This window comes from Chanos chanos, chromosome 12, assembly GCF_902362185.1.
Source record: "Chanos chanos chromosome 12, fChaCha1.1, whole genome shotgun sequence".
Taxonomy (NCBI): domain Eukaryota; kingdom Metazoa; phylum Chordata; class Actinopteri; order Gonorynchiformes; family Chanidae; genus Chanos; species Chanos chanos.
In genome coordinates this window covers 4799759-4812258 of record NC_044506.1, presented here as the reverse complement: position 1 = coordinate 4812258, position 12500 = coordinate 4799759, and the positions used below count along the sequence as shown (strand labels likewise).

Here is a 12500-nt window from a genome sequence, read left to right as displayed (position 1 = left end):
CCTCTCTCTCTCTCTCTCTCTCCCTCTCCCTCTCTCGTTGAAACACGGCTGCCCGTTTCTGCTGCCGAAGCGAGAGCTCGGAGAAATATCGTGTTTATTTAGAGCTGCATCTGTTCGGTCGCCGTGGCGCCACGCCGGCGTGCCCAGCACAGATGGCCAGCCCGCGGCCACAAGGCAGCGTGCATGATCGACGCGTGTCACTATGTCGTTCCCATCCTGACCACCCAGAACCTCCGCCAGGATTCACCTGAACGGGCCACTGAGCCAGCGCTCTGAGCCAAAGAGACGTAAAGACAGAGAGAGAGAGAGAGAGACAGAGAGAGAGAGAGAGACAGAGAGAGAGAGAGAGAGAGAGACAGAGAGAGAGAGAGAGAGAGAGAGAGACAGAGAGAGAGAGACAGAGAGACAGAGAGAGAGACAGAGAGAGAGACAGAGAGACAGAGAGAGAGAGAGAGAGAGACAGAGAGAGAGAGACAGAGAGAGAGAGAGAGAGAGAGAGACAGAGAGAGAGAGACAGAGAGACAGAGAGAGAGAGAGAGAGACAGAGAGAGAGACAGACAGAGAGAGACAGAGAGAAAGAGAGAGAATGAGAAGGGCAGAACGAGAGAGAGAGGCACTAAATAGTTAAAATGGGGATTAAACAGGTCCTCATATTTGAATAACATTCAGAAGTGGACCAGGAGCGGCATTGGCTCTCCTGGCACGGTGTGTGTGCGAGCGTGTGTGTGTGAGCGTGTGTGTGTGTGAAGAGCTTTAATCAGCAGGCAGCCCAGCTAGCTTAACGCCACTTCACACTATGAGGGTTTCCACGGAGACGGGCTGGCACTCTCTAGAGGGCCTTTGAGTTTCACATCTCTGTCATTGTTTAAAGGAGCACTTTGATATGGAAATGTCCTCCCGTAGCCCTCTCATTCCTGCGCGTTATCAACTCACCAGCCATTTATTTACGTAGGTTAAGTGGTATTTAGCAAAGGAGATCATTAAGGGGTTAGTAACACTCGGATTACATTAAAAAAAAAAAAAATAAGATAACATTAGAAAGGTTGAAGGTTGAAGTATTTTTGGTTCGTTTCTGTTTTGTTTTGTTTTTTTTTCTTTTGGCCTCGCAAGCCAAAAAGGTTGTGTTTTATTTTCATCCACCTAAATGCACGTTTTCAGAAACAGAACAATACAAGTGTTAAAGAATGTTCCTTCGGATAGATTTTATTATCGTATCGCTACTTTGGGTAAGAACCATCAAGAGATCAACATATCTTTTCTAATGAGCACCATAAAAGAACAAAACATGTGTTATAATTTTAGTTGTTGATTTTGAATAGGAAGTAGATGCTTGGGAGTGCAGTGTGAGGAAGCAAAGATGCATTAGTTCAGTAGAAAGTGGATTGTGTTTGATGCAGGTTAGTGTTAAAATAATGAGAAGAAGAATCCTTGGCCGGATTTATCCACCTCTCCCTTCCTTTCTCATCTCTCTCTCTCTCTCTCTCTCTCTCTCTCTCTCTCTCTCTCTCTGCTGTCTGTGAGTATTAAAAAACCATTTATTTTCATGGCCTCTTGTCCGATGCATCATCTCAATGTATCTGGTCGCAGTAATTTGGTTTGAGTGCAGGGGTAATTGATTACCCCAGGGGCAGCCAGGCCCCCGTCACGTAGCTCTCTTGCTACATCACATCTCTCAGCCACACACACACACACACACACACACACACACACACACCTCCATGCTCAGTCCACATCCTCTCCAGGCTCACTGTCTCACACCTGCTGTGAGGGGTATGCACAAAAGAAACACACACACACACACACACACACACACATACGGAGCAAAGGAAGCAGAAGCGTTGTAGTCTGATTGGTGACACCATACTGCGTTATTAGATTCTTCCCCACTGATGGCAATACTGTTTACACTGATGCCTGTGAAACAGCTGTAGGTATTAGACATAAACGGTTGTTCATTTAGCATGTTAGATTCCTCTCCTACTTTAATCACTGAAGCACAGGCTGCACAATTACTTGGTTCGAGAGACGAAATGAACCGAAGCTCTAAATCCACTCGCGGGCCTCCGGGGAGAACGGTATGGCTAAGGAGGCTTTTGTTCATTAATTTTCACTGTTTACGTACACAAACAAAAGCAGACAAGGCCAGAAAACAGATGGCTAATACGAAAGTTGCGAACGGTCTGTGCATTTCTGAGGGAGTCGTAATTTCATTTGCTTCCTCTTCTGGTTCCCCGGAGGCTTTGGCGAGGCTGTTCCACAGTTGTCCTTGAGTGGTTTATTGGTTCTGCCGTGAATCACCAGGCGACCTCTTCTATTGTCTGCGGGAGAGGCCTCTAATCACGGTCACGCGCGCGCGCGCGAGGGCCCCGTCTCTAAAGGAGCGCAAATAGAGCGAAGCCTAGTGCTGGTCCGTGACATGGCAAACACGGGCTGCGCACAGGGCCCCCGCTTTGTCTACGCGGAAAATAGCCCCCTCTTTTTTTTTTTTCTCTGTTTTGTTTGTATATTTGTTTTGGTAGTAGGTTTTCTACATTCTTGGAAATCGTTCTTAGGAACAGGCCTATCTCATAAGATCACGCACGTAAACGAGAGATGGCGTAGACGCGGTTGTAATCGGTTTTGGCCAATTGTCAGTCTTAATTTAAACTCAGTTTGCTCTGAAGTTGGACTTTTTTTTACATTTTTATCTTATTTTATATTTTTGGCTGTGAGTAGCAGAGGCCGTTGGAGTCTGTTTAGTGTGTAGAGGTAATGATCATGATTATTGCTGGCTGTAGATATTTGTTGTCTCTTTTTCCCCGAAGGCACAGCCGTTCTAACGAATAAATGGCTCGGATATCGTCGCTTTTGGCAGTTTTAATCATTAGTTAAATCATGGTTTGTTTTCGAATGCATTGTGTGAACTGCAGAGGCCTGATTGAAACAGGAACGCAGTCTGCATACGATCAGAGTTTATTACTCACACTATTCCGCACATGTGGGTCAAGCGACGTTATGTGTACGTGTACATGAACATACACGCAGTGCTTACATCACGTCGCCGCATGACTAGCACTGCCGTATTTCGGGATATGACGGACCATAACAGAGCATCACTACGCGAAAGCGATGCTTGTTATGAACAGGGACTCCCGGTAAGAAATGGCTTTGCATTCCATCCCATGGAAACGCTCCTCCTCTCTCTACACACAGGGCATCCGCATTAAACGTGAACTTGTCACGCTCTCCCCCCTTTCTTCACCGTAAAAAGAGTTTCTTCGTACGAGGCCTACAAGAATGAGCAATGTCAAAAAATGACGGATGAACAGAGGGAGGAACACTCACATACAACAACAACAACAACAACAACAACAACACACACACACAAAAACAGTATATGCTATCTGAGTGTGGAGGCAAACTGGGATTACTGCTAATATCGAGATGCAAAATCTACAGCGAAAGTACACGCATCTCTTTTTTTACGGCTCCCGTCACGGCAGTCAGTGACAGATGGTTTTTTGACGTACAAAAGTGTGCACGATTAATAATCTAACACTCATCTTCATATTTTTGGTGGACACGGGTCAGTGAGCCGGCGAGTGTTAATGCCATCGCCTGCCATCTGGTAAAGTGGTTACAAAGTCGAGCAGAAAAGGACTACATTGGATGTACATCTGAACTGCTTAGATGACGTTACGTAGAGAAATAAATACGATAAAAAAAATTTAAAAAAACGAATAAATTTGTATAAAACCAGCACAGACACAGTCTCTCAGTCCAGTCCCACTGCAGTAGAAATGAGCAGACAGCATTAACCAGATAGCACAGGAAAGAGGTAAAAGTGGTACATGTTGTTCTGTATGGTGTCAGTGTAGATCCAGTTACTCATAGAGGACACTGTGTATTTACTGGCAGTGGGGTGTTGACTAGTCTACAACAGTGATTCTCAACTCCAATCTTGAGGGCCCCTCTGTCCTGGACGTCTTTGTTTTAACTCTTCATTTAGCTTAGGACTGACACACCTGAATCCAATGACCAATGAATCATCAGGCCCTTGATTGGCTCAATTAACTGTGATAATGGAGAATTAAAACGTGCAGGACAAGGGGTCCTCAGGACTGGAGTTGAGAATCACTGGTCTATAACATGAACCAAGTTTACTGTGAAAAATACCGCCGACCCTGCAGTTCACAGTGACTCTCATCATAGATTGATATTTAGACCGAACGATGCAGATGTCTTGTGCTTTTTTTTTTTTTTTTCCGTAAAAAGTTCCATCGATAAGAACATGCTCTAATTTGGCCGACACATGTATGAAGGTTTATAAATAACCATCCCAACGTAAATCTTCTTTTAAGGGCGAAAGCCGTGGCTTTTGAGATATAAATATAAAAGGGGATTTACGCTAAACTGGGGCAAGGTTATGGGGGTGGGGAAGAGATGGGCGCCAATGCATTGTTAAGCAAAGATACCAGGGCCTCATCGCGGTTATTTCAAGAACAGCGGCGCGGCGCTATACGGAATTCGTTTTTGAATTCGCTCGCGATCGTTTTAGAAGAGCGTGGCAGAGATCGTGCGGGGTACGTTTTGTGTCGCTGAACTCGGTTTGAATTATTACGCTACCCTCGCTCGTGGAAGTCACCCAGAGGGGCCCCCGTTCCCCCCCTCCCGCGTCCCCCCCTCCTCCTACTCCCCCAAAGGAGAGCGGCTTCAAAGATGAGCTTTAGCGTCAGCATAATGAAAGGGGATGGTCCCCAGACACTACGCTGTTATACCAGGTGTTCTTTCCCTAATGATCCTACCCTGCCTCTGCTAACTTCATCACTCTCTCCAGTGTTAATAAAGCTAGACCCACTGCATGGCTCCTGTTCTGCAGTGCCTGGGTGCTTTAAGACTCTATAAATAAAGAGCAAAATGGAATAGAAGACAGTGATGTCACAATGGTGATGCGTGAGTGTTAATAGACTGTTCCGTTACTTTTGAAATAATCCAAATTGCAGTTTTTGCTGCACTAATGCATTTAAGAGTCTTTTTTTTCCCTTGGTTGTTTTGGCTCTGGTCTTTGTCTCTCCCTTGAACCTGACGAGCAGTGATTGACGAAATTTCACGTGAATTTGAGTAGCCTCATTGCGTCACGCGTTTCTGTTTGAAATTTCAAGTTGTTTGTGGCATTTTCTGTGTAGCAGAACCAGAGAAAGAAAAAGAATCTTGTCTCTGTTTGTTGCCAGTGTTTGGCCTTATCTTGGAAGTGGTGCATTTGTTCCTCAGCAAAGCTTCCAAATTCTTTCAAATTACGGACAAAGCAAGATAGGAGCAGGAAGATGACAAACATCAGGCTCTTATGCGAAGCCTCGCCGCACTGTGTATGGAGGCCTCAACCTCACCAAGTGCTTCAGTCCCATCACACGGAACTGTCCTCAAGGTTACCGTGGTGATCACAGAACAGCACCTCAAGGTTCCGACGCTAGATGGAAATCTATTATGGCTCAAACAGAACGCCTGTGTGTGTGTCATATAAGCCACTTTGCTTTGAGGTCTTACTCCGTATTTTATTAAATCATGTCTCTATTTAGTTTACTTTATTTATTTATTTATTTATTTATCTATTGGTATTAAGCTTATGAACATATTTAGAGTGTAAAAGCCGTCGCTGTTTTGCTATATGGCTTAATCCAAGGCCAGCTCCTATAACCTTTCAAATTGATGGCACTTCGCAAATAGCTGTAGTAACCTCGCTTCTAATGATAGATAAAGCAATTCCCGGAAAATAATCATCTCATTGTACCAAGCAAGGCCTTGATTTTCGAGATAGCATGGAGAGTTAAGCACACAATCACATCAGATATTCAAAAAAAAAAAAAGATTACGATTACTATTACTCAGTATAATGAAAATAGGACTATCATCGATAAACAAGACAAAACGGTATTGATGTCTCTCTCTCTCTCTCTCTCTCTCTAATCTCGTCCCCCTCTCTGACCCTCCTCAGCGGTCCGGAATGACAGGAACAAGAAAAAGAAAGAAAGCCCAAAACCGGAGTTGGCGGAGAGCTACGAGCTGACGGCCGAGTTGGAGACCATCATTGAGAAGATCCGCAGAGCACACCAGGAGACGTTCCCATCACTGTGTCAGCTGGGCAAGTACACCACGGTGAGTCTCACCCAGGGCAAGTACACCACGGTGAGTCCCATCACTGTGTCAGCTGGCCAAGTACACCACGGTGAGTCTCACCCAGAATTTACCAGGGCAAGTACACCACGGTGAGTCTCACCCAGGGCAAGTACACCACGGTGAGTCTCACCCTGGGCAAGTACACCACGGTGAGTCTCACCCTGGGCAAGTACACCACAGTGAGTCCCATCACTGTGTCAGCTGGCCAAGTACACCACGGTGAGTCTCACCCAGGGCAAGTACACCACGGTGAGTCTCACCCTGGGCAAGTACACCACGGTGAGTCCCATCACTGTGTCAGTTGGCCAAGTACACCACGGTGAGTCTCACCCTGGGCAAGTACACCACGGTGAGTCTCACCCAGAATTTACCTGGGCGAATACACCACGGTAAGACTCACCTGGGCAAATACACCACGGTGAGTCTCACTCAGAATTCAGCCACCATTCAGGGCACTGCAAAAGAAAAAAAATCTCTCATCTCTCCTCATCTCTCATAGACCCAGATATATAAAAAACTGTAAGCCCACTGTTCCCATAATTCACATTCTCATAGGCCCAGTACTTGTTGTGGTGATCCATTGGTGATGACTCGTAGTAATTAATAAATGTGAGGTATGATGAACAAAATATGATGGAAAACAAGGGAAAATGTACGGCTGAAAAGTCTGGGAAACCTTAAAGGTGGACACTGGATTTGAGGTGAAAAGTGGATGTTTGATTGTGGTCTTACACTGTAATTCTTATTGGACAGCAGTCAAAGGTAATTGATCCTTTTTCTACTCAACACCAAATCCCTCTTTAATGCAGTTCTAGTACTCAATTATTAGCACTGTCCTCAGCAAATCCTCTGAAACTAGCCAATAACTTTTTTTTCCTTTCTGAATCTTAAGCTTTTTGTTTTTCGTTTTTTTAGTTTTTTTTTTATAGGGTTTTTTTTTTTTTTAAATAGAGAATGGAAATCAGTCCCAGTGAAATATCCCTAGATATTTCTTCACAGAAAGTACCCACTGTCAACATAACAATCTAGAATTATGATGTCATTACTGACATCAAACAAACCAAGACATGGAATGTAGGAAAACACTTGTTATTATGACATCAGTGAAGCATGTCAAAAGCTTGGCTGACACTGCGACATGACACTGGGGAACATAAGGTTCTTAGAGTTGGTAAATAAGAAGCAGGTTTTGGGTTGTTTGTACAATTGAACAAGACACATGTTTGGACCGAGAGCTGTTTTACTTTTTATTTATTTATTTTTAAATCCATCTTAGATATGCGACGAGCATAAGCGAGAGTTCCCACAGCTGCAGGTAGTCTCAGATAAATTATGCATTATTTTTCTGTCTGATCCCTTACTCTGCGGATGAGAGCGTTCATTACAGCAATGTTGACTTACACAACTTATTTACGATTTTTTTTTTCTTCTTCCTTTCGTAACAAACCTAATAACAGGGACAAATTAAACAGAGAGGCAGAACGGATGACTTGCTCGGATGCTGAAATGTCAAAAAAAAAAAAACATCGGTGGGGGGGTGGGGGGTGGGGAGTGTCTGTGAGGTTTGGCGAAGAGCGTGGGGTGACAGCCGACTTTTCAGCCATCAGTCAGGGTGAAAAACGAGCTAACTTCAAGACGCGTCTCCGCCGTGACGGTTTCGGAGAAGTGGAATAGATGTGGATGATCCCGTTTGCGTCATTATCGGCTTCCGTCTCGTATATCAAAAGGCGGGAGGGGCGACGGCGGCGCTGCTGTTGGTGCGCGACGGGGCTTAGCTTTAGCATTGTAAATTACTGTCACCGCGGGTTTGATTTTCCCCCATCAACTTTCCGCGGGCGCGGAGGCTTTACTCCCTCTTTCCGCTCTCCTTCACCTCCCCCCCCCCCTTCCTCCCTTCCCTCCATCTTCCTCTGCCTCTTCCCCAATGCTAACATTCATCCAATCAAATTCAAGATAGCCCAGGCTTAAACAAGCCACCGTGGAGCCTCGTGTTTAAGCCAAATGTGCAGCCAACAGCTGTAGATAAGGTAACCGTATCGCAAAGATGTCAAAACTGATTTACTTCTTCAGTCAGACAGAGCATGGCTTTTTTCGAGCAAAGCCAGATTTCAGCCAATGACAGCTTTATCGATCCTGGCTCAGCATTCAGATGCATACTGATGCATCCGGACGGTTGTGACTTGGTTTGAACAGCAAGAGGCTCAGGTCATGTGTTCGGAGAACCTAGACATAAATAAATAAGCAAGTAAGTAAGTAAGTAAATAAATAAATAAATAAATACACACATGCACAACCATGCTTAACGGTGGAAGGTGACTCATGGTGTTTATCAGATACGCAGACTTCAGCTATTTTAAAGTGACCTTAGTCTTGCAGTCCTTTTACACAGACCTGTTGTACAAGCACAGAGTGCCCTTAGGGAGCAGCTTAGCTCCGCAGCTGTCAACACGCAAAGTCAGAGTTCAAGCAAATATCTTAAAACTTCGTGCTCCAAAAGCAGGAGAGGGACGTGCTTACCCCCGTGACAGAGCTGGAACTCTGCGAGATAGCTCTTTGTTTTCAGATATTTGGACAAGTGAATGTGTTAGAGGGAGGAATTTGATTGACGGGAGAGATGGCGAATTGAGGATGGAAGGGGTTTGACTGACAGGTAGTTGTGGCAGTATTGTTTGGATGACTGACAGGTCTCGAGAGTCTGTCTCAGACCAGTGTGAATATAGATCGCACTCTGCGTGAAGCTGCTCGGATTGACGTAAGATGCACTGTTAGCAGGGTTCTGTTGGGGATAAGCTTTGAAACAGATGAAGTGAATTGTGGGTAATTGTGTGTGCTGCACCTACACACACACACACACAAACACATCCCAGGCGACCAGTGAATTTAGGAGGAATGCATCAGTTTCAGTGATACTTGTCAGTCATTTTTGTACTGCATACTTTAGCTCTAACATTCTTAAAACAAACAAGTCAAGTCAGAATTCCATGCCTGTGTGCATGGAATTCTGACAATTATAATTTAGATGCAAAATGCCATAGATCCTTTTACTGTAAGCCAAATAAAAAGGGGGGGGGTCTGCCACACTAAACAGGAAGTTCACGTTGACTGTGAGTCAGAACTGAGTCAAATATGAAACAGTTATCCACAGTTGTTTAAATAAGCCATTCCCAAATTGTTGTTTATGTCGACTTACCATTTTCCAGTTGACTTTAAGTTCGTTCTTTTTTCTACATGCAAGTTAATGTAGGTGACACACCTCCGTATTAGGCCTGTAGCCTTTTTAACATGCAGGTACAGGTTGACATTTTCCGTCCTCTTCTTTTAGGAAATCCATACTTCATAAAAAAAAAGAGGTACTGAAATTAATGTGTACGGTGGAGGGCGCGCTTAGCAGGTATTATTTGCCCGAACAGCAACAGTGGGCCCTTTAAATAAAGCCGTAATCGGGATCACGGGTAATTATCGCTGCTCACAGACTGTGTGAAGTCCCTCATTATTACAAGCGATTGGTTCCTGACGTGCCTTTTGAATTTCTAAACTGGAAACAGAAGAGAAGCCACGCTCCCCCCAGATTAGGTTAAAAGCTCCAATTATGCCGTGAAATATTCAAATCCTAGTCTGCGATGATTTAGAAGTTCATTGCTGGGTGAGAGGAGATAGCTCGAGCGAGTGAGAGGGCTTAGTTTGACTGTGAATAACGCTTCATTGACATTGACGGTGATGAGAAACGACTGTAGCAAGCTGGAAGACCAAAAAAAAACTATATATATAAATATATATATATATCGCCGCTATGTGGCCCTCGGTTCAAGGAGGTGAGTTTTGGATGGCTCTTTCATTGAATATTAGCTACATAACCGCCACACTGTATCGGCGTTACCGTGAGCTAGTGCCACATGTCCAGAAATTTCTTCCAGTGGAAGAAGCGCCCGCCACGAATGACGAATGACATCGCGTTCGTTTCAACATCGGCAGGTTATTTTCTAATGTCACAAGTTGTCTAATTTGTTTGGATAAATGCTTCTAAATGAAATTAGAATTCCCTGGGCACTTCCTTGTTTCGCTCTATTGAATTATGGCACTGAGGTAATTGACTGAGATTGCCGAGAGAAATCAAACGGAGCGTTCCGAGCTCCATCCCGTCTCTCTCGCTCAGCCCCCCGGAGGAGGAACAAGACGAGTGGCTTTAATATCCGAGCCTCGCCCCCTCTGTTGCCGTGGTTACTCCCGCCCGCCCATCCAAGGCGACGTCTGTCAGTGAAACGAGCTGGACCGGAGTGCATCGCGTAGCTCGTTCAGAGTGATTTAAGCCAGGCCGTAATATGGCTCTCACTTAACCGAAGATCATATTTAGTGATCTCCCTCCTTAGCAGTGGACAATAGATCCTTCTCCCGACCGTATACGTGCCCACTGTTAACCGCCCTGAGGGATTTTTATCCTGCGTAGAGCAGAGAGAGAGAGAGAGAGAGTTAGAGAGAGATGTGGGAGGGGAAAGAAGACAGAGCAACGGTTGCAGGATGGATGGAAGTTTCACCGGAGGCCACACGTTACCGACGCTCAGTTTTTCTTTTGAGAAAGGAGTTCCAATTAAACCAAAGAAAAGAACTTTTCTTTTTTAACACTTTGAGGCAGAGAAGTACCTGTCATATCAAATCAAATTTGAGCGAGATATTTGACAATGAAGTGAAACAGAAGTAGGAAAACTTTTAGTTTAGGCCTACGATATTGTGACACGTGTTGCCATGGTTTTTTTCCACACCATATCCCCTGCACAGCCACAGAACAAGAAGAATGCTTAGGGATGCATGGAAATCACACAGAAACTCCAGCAGATGCTCAATAAGACTTGGAAAAGGAGAGGGTAAAGTCCAGCATTTTGGGAATGATCTCTTAGGCCTACAATACTTTTTTTTTTTTTTTTTTTTAATTATTCTTTAACTTTTTTTTCTGAATGAGAAAACCAGATATCTCTTTTGGTTAAGTGAAATTTTTTTTAAAGAAGCTCACTGTTTCATGTACGGTCCTCAAAATATCACATAATTCTTGGGTCATTAATTACTTGTGTTATTAGCTGCAATTAGATGTGGACTCGTTAAAACATCTGTCTGTCCACAAAATAACACTTTACTAATAAATATCTTCTCAAGGTTTTGAGGTAACCTGTAATATTATGTGCAACATAATGGACAATTGTTTTCCATACATATCCCTACGCATAATTGCATAAATAGCTGAAACACACACACAAGATGGTCGACCATTTAAACAGATCGTTTTGAAAACCTTTCAACTGGCTAATTTATGTATTCAGGCAGTTATGTATTTATGCCATATTGACTGGTCGTCGTGTGCTGCGCTCTGGCTGCCTTTCATGTGCCATCTCTCTGGCTGTGATCAGAGCGTTTGTACTCATGAAGACGACTCCTACTTCCTCTTCTTGAGTGTGTGTGTGTGTGTGTGTGTGTGTGTGTGTGTGTGAGTGCGAGCGAGCAGAGGACCACTGAGCCAGAACAGATGGGCTATTTAATGTAAACTGTTGAAAAACAAACAAATGAACATCAGCTGTTCAGTCCACGGTCTCTCACAGAGAAAGCGCAATTCCCGCGCCCCATGCTTTCCCTCCCGCCACCCCCCCCCCCCCCCCCCTCCCCTCCGCGCTCAGCTCTGTCGTCGCGAGTCCGGTGCCGAACGCAGACACCCACTGTCACTTCCCTGCTTCTGTTCCTCCGTTCATTTCACTTAGGTATTGAACTTCAGCTTCTCTTCAATTATAAGTCAGAGCTTCAGTTTGAAATCAGATCCCGCAGCCAGACACGGGCGGCAGGATTCTGGCGACGTTAAACTTCAGAGCGTTTTTGAATGGAAGTCTACGCAGAGCCGTAATGATGTATTGAAGTTGATTCAAACTGTCTGTGCTGCTTTCTTAAAGTTTCTCTCTCTCTCTCTCTCTCTCTCTCTCTCTCTGTCTTCATCCATGGTTATCTGTTAGCCGTGCTCTCCACTCTCTCACTCCCCATTCTTCCATCCTCTTACCCCCCCCCCCTCTCTTTCTCTCTCTCTCTCTCTCTTTTTCTCTTCTGTGTGTGTGCGGTGAAACTCAGGTCCCCATGGACGTACTCTGAGTATTCATAACAGTATTCATGGCTCATACAGATGAAAGCTTGCCTCTCTACCTGTCATGACTCTATCACTGAATCTTCACCAGTGCCTGCCTCAGCTCCCTGCTTCGCTTCAACTGCTTCCACAGCTCCCGGCTAGCGCACGAAAAAAAAAAAAATATATTCACAGCTTCATTAGAGCACCTCAACTCTCTCGCTGACGACTCTGTCAAAATAGTCGCACGTACACA

The 12500-nt window shown here is 44.7% G+C and overlaps 1 protein-coding gene across 3 annotated transcripts in view; it reads left to right on the top strand.

Moving 5' to 3' along the window:
- LOC115824982 (retinoic acid receptor beta-like) overlaps positions 1-12500 on the top strand; it is a 67051-nt gene that overhangs the window by 47099 nt on the left and 7452 nt on the right. For all 3 annotated transcript variants that reach the window (XM_030788697.1, XM_030788699.1, XM_030788698.1), the window contains exon 4: positions 5972-6132. In XM_030788697.1, the coding sequence (XP_030644557.1) occupies positions 5972-6132 (161 nt within the window). The remainder of the gene's footprint in view (positions 1-5971; positions 6133-12500) is intronic.